Genomic DNA, 23,642 nt, shown 5'->3' with positions numbered 1-23,642 from the left:
AAGTTTGCTGCACTGTTGCTACGCACAGAAATTGTTAACAAGACCTCATGTAATTCGTCAAGTTTTACATTTATGTACATGTGAGAAATTTGTCATCAGAACCTGTTTTCCTTGATATGAAATGCAATGTAGAGTTACTCTAGGGAGGGTAGTGTGTTTAATGAAATCTAGGCCAAGGTCCATAATGCAGGACACTACAATGGTAACAAAAAGGGTGAGCACAGGAAGTAACAGAAGAAATAATGGATGGAACTTTCAACTTCAACGGGGCATGTAAAAATGGTTGATGGCGGATCGGCCGCATATTATACACCCCGCCCGATTTGCCTTTCCTTTGAAATCTGACCAGGTTCTTTCTGTCGGGGCGGCCATTGTAAGTGTCTTCCTGGATAAGATGCCATTGGGGTCCTATTGTCTCAGGCGGCCGCTTCATACGCCTGACAAATGAGGCATTTTAAAAACAGATTGGAGACGAGGTGGGTAATTCACTCATTCCATTTTATCTTCACCCGCCACCCCCCTGCCCCTCCCCACCCCTTGCCTGGCAGAGGGGAGTTTAAACTCCCACTATGTGTTCAAAAAGCTTAAGAAAAAGTTTTGTCTCATATTTTGCTTATCTGTTGAAAGCCCGACAAGTAGCGACAGAAACTAAGCAGAAAATTAAAACTGATCAAAAATCAAGTTAAATTCTTGAATCAATGAAAAAAAAATGTTCCCACCAATTTTTTTTTCATGCGTGGTCCCTTTAAATCTGCTATCTCTTCCAGCGGCAGCAGCTGGTGAGCGGCCTGTGCAGAACCTCCCGATTGGTGCGAGGCCACTGGACGTGGGATATATATATCTTTTTATTCCTTCATGGAATGTGGACGCCACTGGCAAAGCCAACATTTATTGCCTATCCCTAATTGCCCTTGAGAAGGTGGTGGTGAGCTGCCTTCTTGAACCGCTACAGTATATTTCTTTGTAGTGGTTTGTTACAACTGAGTGGTGTGTTAGGCCATTTCAGAGGGCAGTTAAGAGTCAACCACATTGTTGTGGGTCTGGAGTCACATATAGGCCAGACCAGGTAAGGACGGCAGATTTCCTTCCCTAAAGGACATTAGTGAACCAGATGGGTTTTTATGAGAATCCGGCAGTTTCATGGTCACCATTACTTATACTAACTTTTTATTCCGGATTTATTAACTAACTGAATTTAAATTCCCCAGCTTCTAGTGGTGGGATTTGAACTCATGTCTCTGGATCATTAGTCCAGGCCGCTGGGTTATTAGTCCAGTAAAATATCCACTATACTACCGTACCCTGATATAGGAGTGATCTAAAAGGAACCTTAAGCCCTTTACTACAAGTAGGCCTGGAGAAGTCTGACTCATGCCAGGTCATATTAAGAGTACTTCATATATTACCCACGGCAGAAGATTAATAATCATAACATCAGTGGAAAAGCAGCTCCTATCGGGTAGAATTTCCCATTGCTGCTAAGAACATAAGAAGTAGGAGCAGGAGTAGGCCATACGGCCCCTCGGGCCTGCTCCGCCATTCAATAAGATCATGGCTGATCCGAATCTAGACTCATGTCCACTTCCCTGCCCTCTCCCTGTAACCCCTAATTCCCTTATCTGCTAGGAAACTGTCTATCTCCATTTTTAATTTATTTAATGTTGCAGCTTCCACAGCTCTCTGGGGTAGCAAATTCCATAGATTTACTACCCTCTGAGTGAAGAAGTTTCTCCTCATCTCAGTTTTGAAAGCGCAGCCCCTTATTCTTAGATTATGCCCCCTAGTTCTAGTCTCACCCATCAGTGGAAACATCCTCCCCGCATCCACCCGATCAAGCCCCCTCACAATCTTATATGTTTCGATAAGATCGCCTCTCATTCTTCTGAACTCCAATGAGTAGAGTCCCAACCTACTCAACCTTTCCTCATACGTCAACCCCCTCATCTCCGGAATCAACCGAGTGAACCTTCTCTGAACCGCCTCGAGAGCAAGTATATCTTTTCTTAAATATGGAAACCAAAACTGCACGCAGTATTCCAGGTGTGGCCTCACCAATACCCTGTATAACTGCAGCAAGACTTCCCTGTTTTTATACTCCATCCCCCTTGCAATAAAAGCCAAGATTCCATTGGCCTTCCTGATCACCTGCTGCACCTGCATACTAACTTTTTGTGTTTCATGCACCAGGACCCCCAGATCCCTTTGTACTGTAGCACTTTGCAGTTTCTCTCCATTTAGATAATAACTTGCTCTTTGATTTTTTCTGCCAAAGTGCATAACCTCACACTTTCCAACATTATATTGCATCTGCCAAATCTCTGCCCACTCACTTAGCCTGTCTATGTCCTTTTGCAGGTTTTTTATGTCCTCCTCACTCATTGCTTTCCCTCCCATCTTTGTATTGTCAGCAAACTTGGATATGTTGCACTCGGTCCCTTCCTCCAAATCGTTAATATAGATTGTAAAGAGTTGGGGTCCCAGCACTGACCCCTGTGGAACACCACTAGTTACTGATTGCCAGCCCGAGAATGAACCATTTATCCCAACTCTTTGTTTTCTGTTAGATAGCCAATCTTCCACCCATGCCAGTATATTACCCCCATCCCGTGATTTCTTATCTTGATCAGTAATCTTTTGTGTGGAACCTTGTCAAATGCCTTTTGGAAGTCCAAATACACTACATCCACTGGTTCCCCTTTATCCACCCTGTATGTTACATCCTCAAAGAATTCGAGCAAATTTGTCAAACATGACTTCCCCTTCATAAAACCATGCTGACTCTTTCCTATTAAATTATGTTTATCCAAATGCTCTGTTACTGTTTCCTTAATAACGGACTCCAACATTTTGCCAACCACAGATGTTAGGCTAACTGGTCTATAGTTTCCAGCTTTTTGTCTACTTCCCTTCTTAAATAAGGGTGTTACATCAGCAGTTTTCCAATCTGCCGGGACCTTTCCTGAGTCCAGGAAGTTCTGGAAAATAATCACCAATGCATCCACAATCCCTACCGCCACTTCTCTCAAGACCCTAGGATGTAGGCCATCAGGTCCGGGGGATTTATTCGCCTTAAGTCCCATTATTTTACTGAGTACCATCTCCTTAGTGATTTTAATCATCTTTAGCTCCTCCCCCCCCCCCCATTGCCCCCTGTTTGTCCAGTGTTGGGATATTTTTAGTGTCCTCTACTGTAAAGACTGATACAAAATATTTGTTCAGCGTCTTTGCCATCTCCATGTTCCCCACCACTAGTTTCCCGGTCCCATCCTCTAAGGGACCAACGTTCGCTTTAGCCACCCTTTTTCTTTTTATATAGCTGTAGAAACTCTTGCTATCTGTTTTTATATTTTTTGCTAGTTTACTTTCATAATCTATCTTCCCTTTCTTAATTAATCTTTTAGTTATTGTTTGCTGGCTTTTAAATGCTTCCCAATCTTCTATCCTCCCACTAGATTTGGCTACTTTATATGCCCTTGTTTTCAGTCGGATACTATCCTTTATTACTTTACTAAGCCACGGATGGCTGTCTTTTCTTTTACTCCCCTTTTTCCTCAGTGGAATATATTTATCTTGAAAGATGTGAAATATCTCCTTGAATGTAGACCACTGCTCTTGTACCGCCTTACACTTTAATCTGTTTTCCCAGTCCACTTTAGTCAATTCTACTCTCATACCTTCATAGTCTCCTTTATTTAAGCTCAGTATGCTGGTTTGAAATCCAACTCTCTCACCCTCAAACTGAATTTGGAATTCAACCATATTATGGTCACTCATTCCAAGGGGATCCATTACTAGGACATTTTTTTATTAATCCTGTTTCATTACACAGGACTAGATCTAAGATTGCCTGCCCCCTGGTTGGTTCAGTTACATACTGCTCAAGAAACCCGTCCCTAATACACTCTATGAACTCTTCCTCAAGGCTGCCATGCCCAATTTGATTAGTCCAGTCAATATGAAAGTTAAAATCCCCCATGATTATAGCTGTTCCCTTATTACAAGCCCCAACTATTTCCTGATTTATACTCCGACCAACAGAGTTGCCACTGTTAGGAGACCTATAGACTACGCCCACTAGTGACTTTTTCCCCTTCTTATTCCTTATCTCCACCCAAACTATTTCAATATCCTGATCCTTTGACCCAATATCATTTCTGACTATTGCAGTGATTCCATCCTTGATTATAGCAACCCCACCTCCCTTTCCTTCCTGTCTGTCCTTCCTAATTGTCAAATACCCTTGTATGTTTAGTTCCCAGTCATGATTATCTTGCAGCCATGTTTCCATAATGGCCACCAGATCATACCCATGTGTTCTCATATGCCTTGTCAAATGCCTTTTGGAAGTCCAAATACACTACATCCACTGGTTCCCCTTTATCCACCCTGTATGTTACATCCTCAAAGAATTCGAGCAAATTTGTCAAACATGACTTCCCCTTCATAAAACCATCGGAAAGGTACCACCAACTTTGCCTCTGCAAGATCCTGCAAATCCATTGGCAGGATAGGCGCACCAACGTCGGTGTTCTTGCTCAGGCCAACATCCCCAGCATCGAAGCTTTGACCACGCTCGATCAGCTCCGATGGGCGGGTCACATTGTCCGCATGCCCGATGTGAGACTCCCAAAACAAGCGCTCTACTCGGAGCTCCGGCATGACAAGAGAGCCCCAGGGGGGCAGAGGAAATGCTTCAAGGACACCCTCAAAGCCTCCTTAAAATAGTGTAACATCCCCACCAACATCTGGGAATCCCTGGCCCAAGACTGCACAAAATGGAGGAGAAGCATCCGAAAAGGCGGCGAACACCTCGAGTATCTTCGCCGGGAGCAAGCGGAAGCCAAGTGCAGGCAACGCACGGAACGCACGTCAACCCAAGCACCCCACCCACCCGCCCCTTCAACCACCGTCAGCCCCACCTATGACAGAGACTGTAGGTCCCGCATTGGACTCATCAGTCAACTGAGAACTCTTTTTTAATGTGGAAGCAAGTCATCCTCGGTTCCGAGGGACTGCCTAAGAAGAAGAAGGGATTATATATAATCTTTCATGGCTTATTTTTAAAACAAAGTTTGTTTTTGTAATTTTCTTCTTGTTAATGAGCGAGTTTTGTTTTTAAGGTCGAGAACCAAAGACGAAAGGCCATTGCTCATGGTTGGCAGGAGACTACCCAGGCTGGAATAAGTAATAGAGAAGAAAAGGCAAATCAAGAAGTGATTAAGTAACGTCAAATCTGGGTGCACTTAGTGCAGTAGAGGTGGTGAGACATAGATGAAAATGTAACAGAAACTAACAGGTGTGTAGGGACTGCTTATGCAGTGCATCTTATAACTGCTACTGTAGTATTAGTCCCGATTTTAACTCAGGGCGGCAGTTGTGTGGGCATAGTCCGAGACGGGCAGAAAATCATCCCAACTTCGACAGCATGAGGTCCAGAAGATTTTAACTCCCAGGCTTCACCTGCATAGTGTCCCATTGGTCTCCCACCCAAAACCAGTGGGTTTCTTGAATAAACTACTAAAGCTTAATTCAATTTATTAAATACAATCTCAGAGCCTTAGAACAAAATCAAGTGTTACTTAAATGAAAGCTAGAGTACAGAGCAACAATCCGAGTTTGGAGTATGATTTTATTCTGTTGTTAAAATCATTAACCATTTAAAAAAATAACTATTACAAAGTGATAAAGTTGGAAACTATGATAGCAGTTGATAATAGTAAACTAATAGCTGGTGACCGTAGTAAATGATTTGAGTAGTCAATGGCAGTAGTAAACTATTACAGAGTCTGTGATAGCCCATTATTGGTCTTCCTTATCAAATGTAAAGACATTTAAGGGAGTAGCTCTACTCTCCCAAGTCACCTAAAGTGCATTATTGTCAAATTTGGAGTGGATGCCTTTAACTCAGCCCACTCCTTTAGATTTTCTGTATTACTTTTGTCGAGTAACTGCAACTTATACAAATAAATGCAGAAAGTAAACAACTACTTAAATAAAATAGAAAGAAAAGTGCCATCGGTAATGAGTAATGTCTCAGTTTACAATGCTAATTATGACAACAGTCCTTTCAACTTATGCCAAAGTCTATTTGAAAACACACAATGAGAATATTGCACTGCAGGTCTGAATTCACTTTTCATGATTAGTGTGATCGCCTCATCAATGTAAGAGATTTGGGTTCATGTCATGAGTTAGCCAAGAACTGTGTCTGGATACAGTCAAACCTTATTGTTTTAACTTATGCAATTATAGACTCTTTCGTGCCAAATATTATGTTCACTGCTCCTGGCTAAAGCTCTATTATTTTTAACAGCAGAGTTCAAACTTTGATCCCAAATAAGGAGAACTACTTTGGGGAGTTCCTGCACAACATTAGTAACAACAAGGTTTACCTGTCTACAGTTCAGTGCTTAAACCAGGCTTGGAGAGTAACACAAGCACATTCAAATCTTCTGACAATAACTAAGAAACTAAATGTGTTGTGAGCATTTTTCTTTAGGATTTGAGGAGTTTAAACGTATGGGAACATTTCTTTTCTCATTTTTGTTGTTAATTATTTCAGATCCAGCCTGAACAATCCACACAATCTTAAAATGCTTACAATATTCTCAGTGTCCAGCTGGTAACTAACTACTGTTCTGGAGACATTACCCGCTGCTCATTCTATATAATGTCAGGAGACGAATGGCTTCAATTCTATTGACTATTGTCTGTCTTGTTTACCAGTTCCAGGTAGCCGTCCGATCTCAGGAACCTGGGGTAACAGTCTTTTGCCATCAGGCAGTAGATTATTTTTTGTGCCTGTTCAAAGCTGGAGTGGGTCGGCTCACCAATGTTTTTGGTAATAATCTCTCGCGTCGTAAAATCAATGTTAATCTGTGAGAAAAAAAACAAACGTATGAAAATGATCAGCGTTTGAGCTATTTTCCATTGCTGTACATATTGATTAGACCCAGGGCTTCCTGAGGGTGTCTTTTGATATTCATACGACTTAATAGGTAAACGTGCACATTGTGTGGTACTGAGCCACACAAGCCAAGAAGGGTCAAGGTTCAACCCTAGGTCTGAGCATTGGTGTTAGTGTTGCCAAGCCTCTCAGGTTGCCTTGGAGTCTCCAGGAATTAAAGATTAATCTCCAGGACGCTGCTGTGAGCAACTCAGGCGGACAGATCATAGGTTGCATTAACAAAATAGTGTATTTTTCACTTTGGTTTATTAGTTATTAAAATATTGGAGAAGAATAAAAAAAGCCAGTTTAACTGGGCAGGGCGATTGGAGACAAGAGGTCATGTGATGAAACCTCCAAGGATGTATCCAACCAGAGTTGGCAAACCTAATTGGTGATGGTATGGATGTTATAACTGACCCTGACGAGGGACTGCTGATTATAACCCTTTTGGATAGTGTTCATATATGGGCATCAAACTTGGCTGTGATAGCCTCCAGGGTACATTCTCAGCAGCAGATTTCCTGGGCCAAATGACTCTCATTCAATTCTTTCTTGTGCCCTTACCTCCTCCTCACGAGTATATCCATAGGACCTCCACAACTACACTAGAACTGAACAGCCAATAACTACAGCTACAAGCTGTATATCACCATCAACAATAAAACTTGGCAAATTTAAATAGAAACCAAAAGTTCCTTTATTATTTAAAGGCCTAGATGATTATAGTTTTTAATCATGCATTTACAGTATAGTGTACAAAAGCTGAACATTTTCCTGTGGCAGTACTCTGGCCAGTTTCTGTCCCGGGGTTTCTTGGTCCTGACTGTCTTGTTTTGTACACTTTGTACAAAACTAATAAATTGCAGGACAACGGAGTATTACAGTTTAAACTCTTTTATGAAGCATCAGGTCTGTGATTTCAATCATACAGCACCGTGTGGACAAGATGGAGTTAGGACCCCTTACAGATGCCTGCAGGCCAATGACAACTCAGCATGTGATCACATGTGAATATAATAGGTATTCCTTACAGATGCCTGCGGGCCAATGATAATTCGATATGCAAATGTTACATCCCCTTTCTTTTAAAAGAAAAATGTTATGCATTACTTTTAAACCTTTCTTCTACATAATGTTCTCGGTAGCATAAACATATAAGTAAACTCAGCATTTAAATGGACTGAAAACATCTCAACGTTTCAATAACGATGTACAGTTTTTTTTTTAGGGCAGCGATCCGCCTACACCCTTTGACAGTTCACAAGTCAAGGATAACTCTAGGCTTGACCTCTCGTCCCGACCTTGTGTGGTATGGAACTGAGCATGCTCCTGAATTGGTCAACAAATCAGGTTCAGGTTTAGGTTCAGGGAAGTATGATGTGTTTTGTGTATTGCTCTGTTCATCACACTCTGTTGAACTGATCCTCTCGTTGGAATGACGGTGTTGTTCCTTGGTGTTCAGGAGGTGCCTGCGATTGCGGCAGTACACCTGTCCTTCTGGGGTGCGGACGTGATACGATCGCTCAGTGTCAGCTGGCTGGATGACAACTGCTGGCTTCCAGCAGTCATGCTCCTGGATTCTGATGGATTCTCCATTGTGCAGTGGCGGCAGTAGTCTAGCTGACCTGTCATAGTATCTCTTTTGGTGTTGCTGTCTCTGTACACGTTTTGCATGCACTTGCTTGCAGCTGACGACCTCTGGCTGCAGCTGCTGGTTGGTGCTTGGAAGGATTGAGCGAAGTCTGCGGCTCATCAACAGCTGTGCTGGTGACTTGCAGTTGTCAACCGGAGTGTTGCGGTACTCAAGGAGACTGATGTAGGGGTCTCTTTTGTCCGCTTTGGCTTTGTCCATGAGTATTTTTGCAATCTGGACAGTTTTTTCAGCAAGGCCATTACTTTGAGGGTAATGTGGGCTTGATGTGACATGTGTGAAATCCCATGCCTTGGCAAATGACTCGAACTCTTTTGATTTGTATTGGGGGCCATTGTCTGAGACTAAAGTCTCTACAATGTCCTGCCTGGCAAAGGCTGCCTTTAGCTTGTGGATCACAGCTGCAGATGTGGTGCTGTGAAGCTTGTCCAGTTCAAAAAATCTGCTGTAGTAATCAACAGTCACTATGTAGTCCTCATTGTTCCATGTGAACAGATCCGTTGCCGTGACCTGCCAGGGCCTGTCTGGGATACGGTGAGGTATCATGGGCTCTTTGACATTTGATGGGCGGCGTTCTAGACAAATGGAACATTTTCCGACAATGTCCTCAATGTGTTTGCACATTCCGTGCCAAAACATAATGTCACGTGCTCTTTTTTTGCATTTTTCCATGCCCATATGTCCAGCATGAATTTTTATCAACATCTCTTCTCTGAGCCTGGTAGGAATGATGATTTTCTCCCCTTTGAAGACGATTCTGTTGATTTGTGACAGTTCGTCCCTGTGGTTCCAGAATTCAGATATGCTCTGAGGGCATTTCCTCCTTCCCTCAGGCCATCCTTCGTGTATGACTTTGCTCCGCAGTGTGAGTTGTGTATCTTTCGTTGTTTCTGCTCAGATCTCCTTCAGTTTTGAGTCACTCACAGGTAAGCTGTTGTACACCATATGCACCTGCACATCCATGCCTTCACTGAGGCTGCTGTCCTGGTAGCTAAGAGACTTTCTGGAGAGCGTGTCTGTGACAGGAATGTCTTTGCCTGTACGGTGAATGATTGTGAAGTCGTACTTCTGTAGCTGAAGGATCATTCTCTGTAGCCTTGGTGGGGCTGCGGCTAGTGGTTTCCTCATGATTGACTCGAGGGGCTTGTGGTCGGATTCCACAATGACTTGTCGGCCATAGACGTACTGGTGGAAACGCTTACATCCAAACAGAATTGCATATAGCTCTTTCTCGATTTGAGCATAGTTGATTTCACTGTCTGAGAGAGATCTGGAAGCGTAGCCGATGGGCTTTCCTTCTTGCAGTAATACTGCACCTAGTCCGTACTTTGACGTGTCCACTTGTAGTCTGAGCTCTTTGTTGGGGTCGAAGTAGGCAAGAACTGGTCCTGGTTCTCTGGTGATTAGGTCTTTCATTTTCTGAAATGCTGTGTCATGTTGTTTGTCCCACAAGAACTCATTGGATTGTTTGAGCAACTGACGCATGGGTGCGTTGATTTCGGAGAGGCTCGGGGCAAACTTGGCTAAGTAGTTAACCATGCCTAGTACTGTCTCTAGCTCTGCGCGGTTCTTCGGTGGCTCCATCTTCTTGATGGCGGAGATTTTCTCTGGATCCGGCTTAATGCCATCAGTTGAGAGGCGATGCCCGAAATAACTGATCTCGGTGGATCCGATTATGCTTTTCTTGGGGTTGAGCCAGATACCTTTCTCCCGTGATCTTTGTAGCATCGCACGGAGGTTCCTGTCATGTTCCTCTCTATTCCTGCCATAGATGAGGATGTCATCTACGATTGCGACTATGCCGTCGAGGCCTTCATAGGTTTCGTCGATCTTCCGCTGGAATTCATCCTGAGCTGAGATAAGACCAAATGGTAAATGCAGAAATCAGTAGCGTCCAAATGGTGTGTTGAACGTTGTTAGCTTAGATGACTCTTCCGTGAGCTTGATAGTCCAGTATCCTGATCGTGCGTCCATTACACTGAAGTAACGTGCTCCTACTAGCTTGGGTGTGATGTCATCTAGCGTTGGTAGAGGGTAGTGAGGGCGTTTGATAGCCTTGTTCAAATCTCTGGGGTTGAGACAGACTCTGAACTTGCCTGTACGTGGTTTCTCAACCACTACTATCGCGTTGACCCACTCTGTCGGTTCTGTTTCCCGGACGATGATTTCTGTATTCTCCATGCTCTGCAGCTCCTCCTTCAGGCGACTCCATAGAGCAAGGGGTATCCTTCTCGGTGGGCAAACCACAGGGATTGCTGCTGGGTCAAGGTGAATAGTGCATTCACCTGGGAATAGTCCGATTCCTTTGAAAACATCAGCAAACTCCTCCAGGACTGTCTGCTTCTCGACTGGTGCTGTCAATGATAGCACTAGCTTGACGAGGTCCATGTCTAAACATGCCTTTAGACCTAGCACTGAAGGTGCTCGAGTGTCAATAATGCAAAAGTCCAACATCATGTTGCTTTCTTTCTTTGTACTTGCATTTCATCACGCATGTGCCTTTTACAATGAGCTGCTCACCCCCATAGCTGATCAGTCTGCATGAGGTGGGCTGTAGCTCACACTCATCCTTCAAGCTGTGATACTCACTCAGAGGAATTACATTAACCTGAGCTCCAGTGTCTAGGTTAAACCTAAGCTCTGTGCCCTGTTTTCCTATCTCAATATCGGCAAAGGCTTGCTCAGTCTCTGAAATCTGTTTTTTCTGTGACACAGAATCAATAAACAGTTCCTCTGCATTTGGCTCTCTATCTGGCATTTGGCTGTCACTGTGTGTACTGCTCTTCCGAAAACAGTCCTGCAGACTTTAGCAAAGTGGTTCTGTTTACCACATTTAGCACATTGTCTTCCTTTGGCAGGGCAGTACTCCTTTTCCCCGTGCATCTTGTTTCCATAATATCCACAGTTTTTGAAGCGTTTTATGTCTGTGTCGCCCATTTTTAGAACTCTCTCTGTTCTTTCTGTTCTGAAACACGCTCTCTGGGCGGTGTTCTTTGGTGTGTGTCTATTAACTGCATGCACTGTCTGTTCACACGAACTGCTCGTGGTGCCGGTTATGGTTTTCAACTGTGCTTGGGCTATCTCGTGCGATCTAGCTATATCTATAGCTTTGTCCAGCGTTAGCCCGGACCCAACATTCAAAAGTTTCTCTCTCACTTTAGCTGAATGTATTCCAAACACGATGCGGTCTCTGACCATCTCCTCTTTATCTTCTGCATATTCACAGTCTTTTACCAGTAGTTTTAACTCAGTCACGAACTGTTCAAACGACTCACTAGCTCCTTGTACTTTCTCCTGAAACTTGTACCTAGCAAATATCGTATTTGTCTTGAGCATCACATATGCTTCAAAACGGTCAAAATAACTTTTCAGTACCTTTGCTTCATCCGCGGTGAGAGACCATGTGTTAAAAATGTCTCTCCCTTTTTCTCCGATCCACATCTTTCTTCCTCCCCTTTGCTTTTCAGCGGACCCGAGAATATCAACTGCATGTGTTGCTTGAACTTGCTCCATTCTCTATGTAAGTTCAAAGATTCCCAGTTCATTCGAGGTAAGGGAGCTCCAACGATGTCCATTTCAAATCCCTGTTCTGACACCATGTCTTGTTTTGCACACTTTGTACAAAACTAATAAATTGCAGGACAACGGAGTATTACAGTTTAAACTCTTTTATGACGCATCAGGTCTGTGATTTCAATCATACAGCACCGTGTGGACAAGATGGAGTTAGGACCCCTTACAGATGCCTGCAGGCCAATGACAACTCAGCATGTGATCACATGTGAATATAATAGATATTCCTTACAGATGCCTGCGGGCCAATGATAATTCAATATGCAAATGTTACACTGACCAGCACCCGTTAACATGAAAACTTCCCCTTGTTCTTGGTAATGTATATCAGAGGGGTGGGCCTGAGCTCCCAGCAGAGAGCTGCACTCCCTGGGAGTGTGGGTCAGAAGACAGGAGCCACACTGCTGCAGCCCCTTGTCTCCCACTCCGCACTGCCTGCCACCCGCTGGGAACATGGGATTGTAAGTCACTCTTACATTCTCACCTTGAGGAGGGATGTCAGAACTGACCTATCAAGCTGACCTGAACTGGCCGCAGGGAACGATGTGGAACAGTTGGCTCGCGGTCCGATTGATATTGGGCCTTAGGCCTCGTGCCCCATCTTAATAAGACTGGGGGAGCTGCGGATGTCTACCGCGCGACCCCAGGCAGCTCACCGGTGAAGCTCGGATGAATGTTGGGCTGCTATGATGCTGGCTGTGGTCCTCAGGTAGGTCCGGGGAGGGGAGCGAGCAGCAGAGGTGATTGGGAGGGAACTGAGTGGTGTCCAGCAGCAGCTCTTGGGCAAGCTGCAGAGGCGAGAGGAGCACTCCTGCTCCTCCTGGCTACACATTAAGGTAAGTATATAAAAATATATATTTCTAGTGGTGACACCTTTAAGAAATGCTGGTTAGGCTGCGTGTTGAGCACGTAATCCTGAGTGGACTAGGCCCGACGCCTGCTCCACTCAGGGCAGACCATTTTCTGATAGGGATCCTAAAACAGGCATTAAACCCTTAGTTAGCATATTCAAGAGGCCAAATGCCTGTTTTAGGATGGTGTCAGTGACGCTTGAAACAGTATGGCGTTGGACGTTTTGGCCCAGAAATGGGCCCTTTAATTGGACCTTGGTGCACCCTCCCCATCCCCCTGTTTTCCATCCACAAAATGGGCACAACGTGGACCAATTTCACAACACCCCCAAATCTAGACTCAAAATTAATCATAAAATTAAATTATCATTGAGGTTTAAGGAAAAAAAATTACAGTAACATTTAAACAAATACTTGCAAATAAACATTGACGCAGACTATGGCACTTATTATGAATTATTTCCTACTCAGATGCTGATTTGATTTGACTCTGTAGGTGTTAGTGATAATCCCACAGTGTAGGAAAGAGAACATCAACTGCAAGAACAGAAAAATAACTCATTGCAGTTGATTATTAATTAATGATTCGTCTGGACAACAAAAGCAGCTTTTTTTCTTCTCCCAAGCTCCTGAGCCACTGTAACCTGCTCTACTTTGCTAGTTTTTCCTGCTTCCACTTCTACCTGCCTTCCCCTCCCCTTCCTCCCTACCCCCCACCCCACTGCCTCAGAGATTCACACATTCTCTGTCATGTAAATGTATCTATCTTCTCTCATTTTGCCTCCTATTGTCTCAGCTATTCAACCATCTCCATTTTAGCACTTTATAGGCCATTCTACTTCCTCGCTGTGTGTCTGAACATGGAGGGACTGCTTTTTTCTGTGTGAACTATTACAGGATGCACACTTAACGTGCAACCATAAGTCGTAGGAGACGGCCAGCTGCACACTTTTCCTCTGGCGTTGTTAACACTCTGCTGCGTATTTTCATGATTTTCAGAGCTGTCTCAAGTTGCTTCTGTTGAGAAGAGGTCTGAGGTAGGCTAATACCATTTCTATATGTGGGAGGGCATAAACTACAACAACAACTTGCACTTATATAGAGCCTTTAACATAGTAAAACGTCCCAAGGTGCTTCACAGGAACCTTATCAGACTCAAATTTACATTGAGTCAAAGAAGGAGACATTAGGACAGGTGAAAGAGGAAGGTTTTAAGGAGCATCTTAAAGGAGGAGAGAGAGGTGGACAGAGAAAGATGTTTGGAGAGGGAAATCGAGATGGCTGAAGGCAAGGCCACCAATGGTGGGGCGAAAGACATGGAAGATGCACAAGAGGCCAGAGTTGGAGGAAGGCAGAATTCTTAGAGGGTTGTAGGGCTGGAGGCGGTTACAGAGATCATAGAATTATAGAATGATACAGCACAGAAGGAGGCCATTCGGCCCATCGTGCCTGTGTGGGCGCTTTGGTAGAGCCATCCAATTAATCCCACTCCACTGCTCTTTCCCTATAGCCCTGTAAACTTTGTCCCTTCAAGTATTTATCCAATTCCCTTTTGAATGTTACTATTGAATTTGCTTCCACTGCCCTTTCAGGCAGTGAATTCCAGATCACAACCACTCACTGTGTAAACAAACGTCTCCTCATGTCGCCTCTGGTCCTTTTGCCAATCACCTTAAATCTGTGTCCTTTGGTTACCAACCCTTCTGCCACTGGAAACAGTTTCTCCTTATTTACTCTATCAAAACCATTCATGATTTTAAACACCTCTGTCAAATCTCCTCTTAACCTTCTCTGCTCTAAGGAGAACAATCTCAGTTTCTCCAATCTCTCCACATAATTGAAGTCCCTCACCCCTGGTACCATTCCAGTAAATCTCCTCTGCACCCTCTCCAAGGCCTTGACATCCTTCCTAAAGTGTGGTGCTCAGAATTGGACTCAATACTCCAGCTGAGGCCTAACCTGTGTTTTATAAAGGTTTAGCATAACTTCCTTGCTTTTGTACTTTATGCCTCTATTTATAAAGCCAAGGTTCTCATATGCTTTTTTAACAGCCTTCTCAACTTGTCCTGCCACCTTCAAAGATTTGTGTACATACACCCCCAGGTCTCTCTATTCCTGCACTCCCTTTAAAATTGTAGGCCTAGAAATTCAGTTGGCTGCGCCAGGCGCTAACGCCAAAAAAGGGCTATATTTCCGTCGATAAAGCCTTAGCGCCGGAATGCAGACCGATCTGCGCCGACGCCCAAATTCATTTGAGATTTAGCGCCGGCGCAAAGTGTTAGCGCCCGCTCGGGTGCGCGCGCAGCTTATGACGTCATATCCTCGCGCAACGCTGTTTTAGCGCCCCAACCCGGAAATTGAGTGGCGCCCGCCCAATGTGGGCGTGGCGCTATTAGGAATTGTAAAATGGAACGTTGCAGAGGCCCTGTGGGCCTCGGGGAGCGCAAATTAAAGGGCACCTCCACTGACCTATAAAGCCCAGCCATTTTGCTGCAATGACTTCACTGCTTTGGATTTCTACACAGAGACCAAGGGACAGAGATTCCAGATTTGGGACAAGATAGGAGAGGTCTTTCCGGCTTCTGGCCAGTGCTTTGACATTTGACTCTTGCTGATTTCACTGTTGCGACCTTGATTATGGGGGCTGCATGGGGGGCCAACATTGAGTTGCAGCATTATGTGCGGAGGGCTCGCAGACGCTGTGAGAGACGGGCAGCCATGCGTAGACACAGAAGGGCCATCAGGCGTCGCCAACGTAGGCCTTACGCACCCAGGCAATACCGGCAGCAGGTGTCCTATGTCACCATGTCTGCGGCACTTTGTGTAAAGAGGCTGCGCTTCAGAAGGGAGGTGGTTGGAGAGATCTGCCAGCTGCTTCATGCAGATTTGCAGCCACAGCTCATGTCCAGGACGTCTCTCTCGGTGGAAGTGAAGGTCACGGTGGCTCTCAGCTTTTATGCAAGCGGCTCGTTCCAAGCCGCTGCTGGGGACATCGCGAACATCTCCCAGTTTGCCGTACATCGCTGCATCCGGCAGGTCACCGATGCACTGTTCGCGAGGAGACACCAGTTCATCTCCTTCCCCATGACCCAACAGAGGCAGCAGCAGCGTGCAGTGGGATTTGGCAGGATCGCGGGCTTCCCCATGGTGCAGGGCGCCATTGACTGCACGCATGTGGCTATGCGGGCACCTATAGACAATCCCGAGGTTTACCGCAACCACAAGGGCTACCATTCCCTCAATGTGCAGCTGGTGTGTGACCACAGGCAGCGCATCCTAGCTGTAAATGCCCGCTTCCCAGGAAGCAGCCACGATGCTTTTATCCTGCGCCAGACTACTGTGGCTGACATGTTCCAGGCACAGCCTCCACCAAGGGGATGGCTTATCGGGGACAAGGGCTACCCTTTGTGCACATGGCTCATGACCCCGCTCTGTGCGCCCAGGACCCCAGCGGAGGACTCATACAACGAAAGCCATCAAGCAACAAGGAACGTCATAGAGCAAACCATAGGCGTCCTCAAGCAACGCTTCCGCTGCCTGGATCGCTCCGGCGGCTCTCTACAGTATTCGCCGGATAGAGTGTCCCAGTTCGTCGTCGTGTGCTGCATGCTGCACAACCTGGCTATCCGCCGGACGCAGGCACTGCCACCTGACATTGCACCACCACCTGAGGAGGACGAGCAGGAGGACCATCAGGAGGAGGAGGGGGAGGAGGAGGAGGAGCAGGCCAGGAGGGGGCCAGAAGGCCCAAGGGCCGTACGCCGGGGGCTTATTGCTCGACACTTCTAGGCCCGCTGTGAGGGAATGGCCTGTGGGAATGAGCGCACCTGAAGGCAGCCGCTCCGGAAGCCGTCAGCCGGTTAACGCAGCAAACACTTGAAACATGACACCTGGACAAGCTGAATAAATAAAAACCTTTATTTAACAAACTGAGGCCCCTTCCCACATGAAACTCAAAAACACAGAACACACCCAAAAAACAGTCACAAACATATGTCACTCCCCCAACCTGGGGAGGACTAACAAAAGTTGGCCATCCAAATGGCCTTCAACATTGGCCGTAACAAAAAAAGGGCCCCCCTCGCCAACAGAAAGACCCCCATAAAAACAAAAAATGCCTTCAATTTCGGCCATCCACAAAAATCAGCCCCCAAAACACAATCCCCCCCATATATACAATGCCGCAGAGACCACACTCTAGCGGCTGTGCCGAGAGGGCGAGTCCTTAGAGAGCCTTCCCCGGCCCCTGCCCGGCCTGCTGCTCCGCCTCAACGTGGGCCCTGTGGCGGCCTCAAGGCTGGGGGAAGGCTCATGAGGGCCCCCATGCGTCGCGACAGATGCCCTTGGGGGTCGGCCAACACGACGCACGTCCCGGGAGGGGCCGGCTGCTGACTGCTTCGGCTGTGGCTGGCCAGCATCAGTGGCAGCAGCAGCTCCTCGCACCCTGGCTGGGGGACTGGCAGTGTCGGATGCTCCAAGGGGGGCAAGCTGGCTGCTGCCAGGCGCGTGAGGCTCAGCAGACACAGTGGCAGTCGTCCGGCCTGGCAGTTCAGCTGGCGCAGCTATGTGCTGGAGGCCAGCCCGCTGTGTTGCAGCAGGGCGGCGGGTGCGGGTGCGACGCCTCTGCGTCAAAGGGAGTGTGGCAGAAGTCAGTGACCGCACTGCCCGGGTATGTGCCTCCAGCTGCTGTGACAATGTGTCGAAGGAACCACCTCTCTGGCGACTCTCCTCCTGCAGTGCCGCGAGTAGTTCGACCCCCCTGGCGTGCGCTGCGGCCAGTTGCTCCACCCCCCTGGCCTGTGATTGGCCGAATGCTGCCACACTCTGAGCCAGGGACTCGATGGCATGCGGCATCTGCTGCACAACCCCCATGAACTCATGGTGGCGCCGGTCAGACGCCACCGAGATCTCTTGCAGGAGGCGCACCTCCTGGCCGAGGCCACTCTCCGGACTGGAGAGAGGACTCTGCAGCTGGGGAGAAGCCGGCCGAGCTGCCCGACCCCTGCCGCCTGCCTGGACCCCACTGCAAGCAGGATCTGCCCTCCCCTGCAACACCTCCCCCTGGCTCTCCTGCATGCCAGACGTCCCCCCTTCATTGCCATCCCCTGGCACGGCTGAGGGCTCGCCTGATGGCCCGGCTTCCTCCTCGTCCTGGACGTCCTCCTCCTCCAAGGGCCTGGCACCCGGCGCCTCAGGGGCCACCTCCTCCTCAGCAGCTGAAAGCAGGAAGGCACAAGAGTAGCTTTAAAGTGAGGACAGGGCGTCAGCGAGGGACGCCTGAGCGGTGGCATTATGCGCATTTGTCCGTCAGTGGGAAAGGATTTAGATCGGAAGCACTAGGGCAACGAGAGAGCTGCAAGCGGTCATCTCCTTACCAGTGGCTTCCAGCACAGGGTCCGCATCCCCGATGGCTACAGGGCCAGTCACCCGGGGACGCAGGAGTCCAGCGACGCTCTCCTCCAGAGCACTTAGAGCCTGGTAGTGGGGCCGTCCACCACCGGTCTCCAGCCGGCTGCGCGCATTTCTTGCCAGCTTGGCCTGCAAGAGAAAGGACGGACTCTAAGTACAGTGTGGTGCCCTGTTGCTGTGTGTAGTGCCTCCCATGGTGGAATAGCCTGGCCAGTGTGGTCAGTGCAGAAAGTGCTGCTGATGATCATGCCAGTGGCATTGCTGCGTGAGGAGGGCTGCCCATTATGCCTTTGAGGTCCCTTTGCCCATAGTGTGAGGCTCACATGCAAGGATGAGGAGGACAGTGGAAAGGGTACTCACCTTCACCAGCCGACAGAGGTCATTGAACTTTTTGCGGCACTGGTCCGCAGTCCTGGGCACATCTGAGTTTGAGGAGACCCTGCGTGCGATGCTCCTCCAGGCTTTCCTGAACTCTCTCCTGGGAGCCTTTCTGCCATTGTCCGGGCACAAGATGGGTCTTCTCTCCTGGACAGCATCAATCAGCACCCTCAGTGCATGGTCTGAGAAGCGCTGGGCTCTTTCACGGGCCATCTCCATCTGTTCTGGCGCTATTTTGTCCCACCAGCACTGTTGAGGCCTAGCAGCAGGGCTCCAGTGTGCAGGGCGTGGCAGCAGTCAAAGTTGACCCTTCCCCCTTTAAGAGCAGGCCGGCGTCAGGGTGTCTGCTGTCAAGCAACACATGACCGCACCTGCGCTGCGCCCGGCATCGGCGTTATCAGGCCGCAGCGCCGGTTTAGCGCCGGAACCGAGCATTGCAACGCCGGTTTCAGCGCTCGCCAAAACTCTTGGCCAAATCCACTGAATTTCGGCGCGGTTGCCTGCAGTTTCCGGCGGGCGCTAAATTTACCGAACGCCCGACTTTAGCACCCCAAAACTGTGCAAACTGAATTTCTAGGCCGTACTGTTTAGTTCATATTGCCTCTCCTCAATCTTCCTAGAAAAGTGTATCACTTCACACTTCTCTGCATTAAATTTCATCTTACCTGTGTCTGCCCATTTTACCAGTGTGTCTATAACCTTCTGAAGTCTGTTACTATGCTCCTCATTGTTTACTACATTTCTGAGTTTTGTATCATCTGCAAACTTTGAAATGGTGCCCTGTATACCCAAGTCCACGTCATTAATATATATCAAAAAGAGCAGTCGTCCTAATACCAACCCCTGGGGAACACCACTGTATACTTCCCTCCAGTCTGAGAAACAAACATTCAACACTACTTTCTACTTCTGTTCCTTAGCCAATTTTGTATCCATGCTGCCACTGTCCCTTTAATCCCATGGGTTTTAATTTTGCTAACAAGTCTATTATGTGGTACTTTGTTAAATGCCTTTTGAAAGTTCATATACACAACATCAACCACACTGCCCTCATCGACCCTTTCCATTACTCCATCAAAGAACTCAATCAAGTTAGTCAAACATGATTTGCCTTTAACAAATCCATGCCGACTTTCATTTATTAGCCCATACTTTTCCAAATGCCAATTAATTTTGTCCCAGATTATTGTCTCAATAGGGAGGGGCAAGGCCATGGAGGGATTTGAAAATGATGATGAGAATTTTAAAATTGAGAATTTAAAACATTTTGGTAAAGAGCTTCCAGTTTTCATTTCGATGACAGTTACAATCAAAAAGTAATTTTTAAAAACAACAACAATAAGATTCTGTACCTCTTTAGGGGCCTCAACTTTTATAAATTGAGAGTAAATCTTCTTGGCCTTAGAAGCCAGTTTTGTAGGAGACTTGATTTTCTTGTAGGCTTCACAGGCCAGCCAGAATTCGATATTCTCTTCACTGAATTCTTTCCTAAGGAAACTTCTGAAGGCAGCCTGGCCAGCTGAGGAAAAGGAATGAACATTTAGCAGACCATCAAAACCATGGCTGGCTGTAACAAAAATGGCCGGAATTTTATGGGGTCCATGTGGGCGTGATCGAAGGCGGGTCGGGTGGGAAATTTGAAATAAGTTGGAGCAGGTCGGGAACCCACTGTCATCCCACCCCGACACGCTTTTCCCTCGGGCATGTTTGCCGGTGAGGCAGCGACTCGAATGGCAGAGGTGGGCTAGCTAATTCAAATTATTATCAGCTTGTTGTCAGACCCTTAAGCGCCTTTTTCAGCCTACCTTTCAAATTTCCCTGGCTACCCACGGGATTCACGCAGCTCGGGAACCACGTCTGTCAGCATGAGGTGGGAGTTGAGTGACCATTGCTCCAGCTGATTAGATGACAGCATGAAATGTACTATCAAAGCTCCCACCTCATAGCTGATCACTTTCCTCAGGCAGAAGCTATTGCTGACTGCATTCCCGGCACACATTTAGCTTTCTACAGGCTGCAAGTGTTTGCAGCAAAGTCGCCATCCAGTCTCACCTCATTGGTAGAACCTATCACACCATTGACAGATTGCTTCTCTCATCTCCACTTGACATGCCATCTATTCCATCAGCATGGGTGCTGTTTATACTGTCTCACCATGGTCCTCAGAATTGGACCACAATAAGCCCCAAAACCAGCAGCAGAAGGCACACCAGCAGCACCAACAATACCACCAAACTTCTCCTCAACCACCTGATGCTGCACAGGACAGAGGGCATCAGTGCAGGGCTGAACCCCGCTGGAGGTGATACCCGCAACGCAGGGTATATGGGCAGAGGGTGAGCTTCCTTAGCATGACTGAGCAGCAGTGCCAAAGGAGGCTCAAGCAATCACGCCAAGTCATCGCAGACATTTGCACATTGCTGGAGCAAGACCAGCAGCTCAGAGGAGCGGGTGGACACTACTTTTTTAAAAAATTCATTGATGGGATGTGGGCGTCGCTGGCTAGGCCTGCATTTAGTGCCCATCCCTAATTGCCCTTGAGAAGATGGTGGTGAGCCGCCTTGAACCGCTGCAGTCCATATGGTGTAGTTACACCCACAATGCTGTTAGGAAGGGAGTTCCAGGATTTTGGCCCAGCGACAGTGAAGGAACGGCGATACAGGTCCAAGTCAGGATGGTGTGAGGCTTGGAGGGGAACTTGTAGGTGGTGATGTTCCCATGTGTCTGCTGCCCTTGTCCTTCTAAGTGGTAGAGGTCGTGGGTTTAGAAGGTGCTGTTGAAGGAGCTTTGGCGAGTTGCTGCAGTGCATCTTGTAGATGGTACACACTGCAGCCACAGTGCACCGGTGCTGGAGGGAGCGAATGTTGAAGGTGGTGGATGGAGTGCCAATCAAGCGGGCTGCTTTATCCTGAATGGTGTTGAGATTCTTGAGTGTTGTTGGAGCTGCACTCATCCAGGCAAGTGGAGAGTATTCCATCACACTCCTGACTTGTGCCTTGTAGATGGTGGAAAGGCTTTGGGGAGTCAGGAGGTGAGACACTCGCCGCAGAATTCCCAGCCTCTGGCCTGCTCTTGTAGCCACAGTATTTATATGGCTGGTCCAGTTCAGTTTCTGATCAATGGTAACCCCCAGGATGTTGATAGTGGGGGATTCAGCGATGGTAATGCCATTGAATGTCAAGGGGAGATGGTTAGAGTCTCGCTTGTTGGAAATGGTCATTGCCTGGCACTTGTGTGGTGCGAATGTTACTTGCCACTTGTCAGCCCAAGTCTGAATGTTGTCCAGGTGTTGCTGCATATGGACACGGACTGCGTCAGTATCTGACGAGTCTCGAATGGTGCTGAACAGTGTGCAATCATCAGCGAACATCCCCACTTCTGACCTTATGATGGAGGGAAGGTCATTGATGAAACAGCTGAAGATGGTTGGGCCTAGGACACTGCCCTGAGGAACTCCTGCAGTGATGTCATGTGATTGAGATGAATGACCTCCAACACCCACAGCCAACTTCCTTTGTGCTAGGTATGATTCCAACCAATGGAGAGTTTTCTCCTTGATTCCCATTGACTTCAGTTTTGCTAGGGCTCCTTGATGCCACACTCGATCAAATGCTGCCTTGATGTCAAGGGCAGTCACTCTCACCTCACCTCTTGAGTTCAGCTCTTTTGTCCATGTTTGGACCAAGGCTGTAATGAGGTCAGGAGCTGAGTGGCCCTGGCGGAACCCAAACTGGGCGTCAGTTAGCAGGTTATTGCTGAGTAAGCTTGATAGCACTGTCGACGACACCTTCCATCACTTTGCTGATGATTGAGAGTAGACTGATGGGACGGTAATTGGCCGGGTCTGATTTGTCCTGCTTTTTGTAGACAGGACATACTTGGGCAATTTTCCACATTGCCGGGTAGATGCCAGTGTTGTAGCTGTACTGGAACAGCTTGGCTATGGGCGCAGCTAGTTCTGGAGCACAAGTCTTCAGTACTATTGCCGGAATGTTGTCAGGGCCCATAGCCCTTGCAGTATCCAGTGTCTTCAGCCGTTTCTTGACATCACGTGGAGTGAATTGAATGGGCTGAAGACTGGCATCTGTGATGCTGGGGACCTCAGGAGGAGGCCGAGGTGGATCATCCACTGGGCACTTCTGGCTGAAGATAGTTGCAACTGCTTCAGCCTTGTCTTTTGCACTCACGTGCTGGGCTTCACCATCATTGAAGATGGGGATATTTTTGGAGCCTCCTCCTCCTGTTAACTGTTTAATTGTCCACCACCACTCACGACTGGATGTGGCAGGACTGCAGAGCTTTGATTTGATCCGATGGTTGTGAGATCGCTTAGCTACTTAACAGTGGCTATCAAAGTCACCAGCGCCCTCAACTTCTTTGCCTCAGGCTCCTTCCAGGGATCTGCAGAAGACATTTACGGGATCTCGCAGTCGGCCGCCCACAGATGCATCACTCAGACCCTCTTTGATAAGTCAGCCAATTATATCAACTTTACCACTGGTGAATCCAGTGTTACTGAGCAGGTGCTTGGCTTTGCCAATCTGGCTGGCTTCCCACAGGTGCAGGGCATCATCGACTGCGCACATGTGGCCAGCAGGGCACCCCATCACCACCCGGGAGTCTTTGTGAACCACAAGGGCTTCCACTCCCTCAATGTGCAGCTCGTCTGCAACCATAGGAGGATCATCATGTATGTGTGCACCAAATTCCCTGGCAGCTGCTACGACTCTTTTGTCCTGCACCAGTCCAGCCTCCCTCAGCTCTTCACTCCTCCAAATGGACTTTCCAGCTGGCTGCTTGGAGACAAGGACTATCCACTGAAGATGTGGCT

The 23,642-nt window shown here is 47.4% G+C and overlaps 1 protein-coding gene across 1 annotated transcript; it reads right to left on the bottom strand.

Annotated features, from left to right (window-relative positions):
• Positions 1-5,611: 5,611 nt before the first annotated feature.
• On the bottom strand, positions 5,612-23,397 carry LOC147121859 (regulator of G protein signaling 21-like). The gene is made up of 3 exons (XM_085978019.1): positions 23,307-23,397; positions 20,164-20,330; positions 5,612-6,876 (listed from the first exon to the last, which is right to left on the bottom strand). The coding sequence occupies exons 1-3, from the start codon at positions 23,395-23,397 to the stop codon at positions 6,697-6,699; spliced, it is 438 nt and encodes a 145-aa protein (XP_085834145.1). The 3' UTR covers positions 5,612-6,696.
• Between the last annotated feature and the right edge of the window lie 245 nt (positions 23,398-23,642).

Source organism: Somniosus microcephalus, chromosome 3 (assembly GCF_052327205.1).
Source record: "Somniosus microcephalus isolate GS21.2 chromosome 3, FLI_Smic_1.0, whole genome shotgun sequence".
In the NCBI taxonomy this organism is placed as follows: domain Eukaryota; kingdom Metazoa; phylum Chordata; class Chondrichthyes; order Squaliformes; family Somniosidae; genus Somniosus; species Somniosus microcephalus.
Note: the sequence above shows the minus strand (reverse complement) of the source record. Positions and strands in the feature narration are given on the sequence as shown.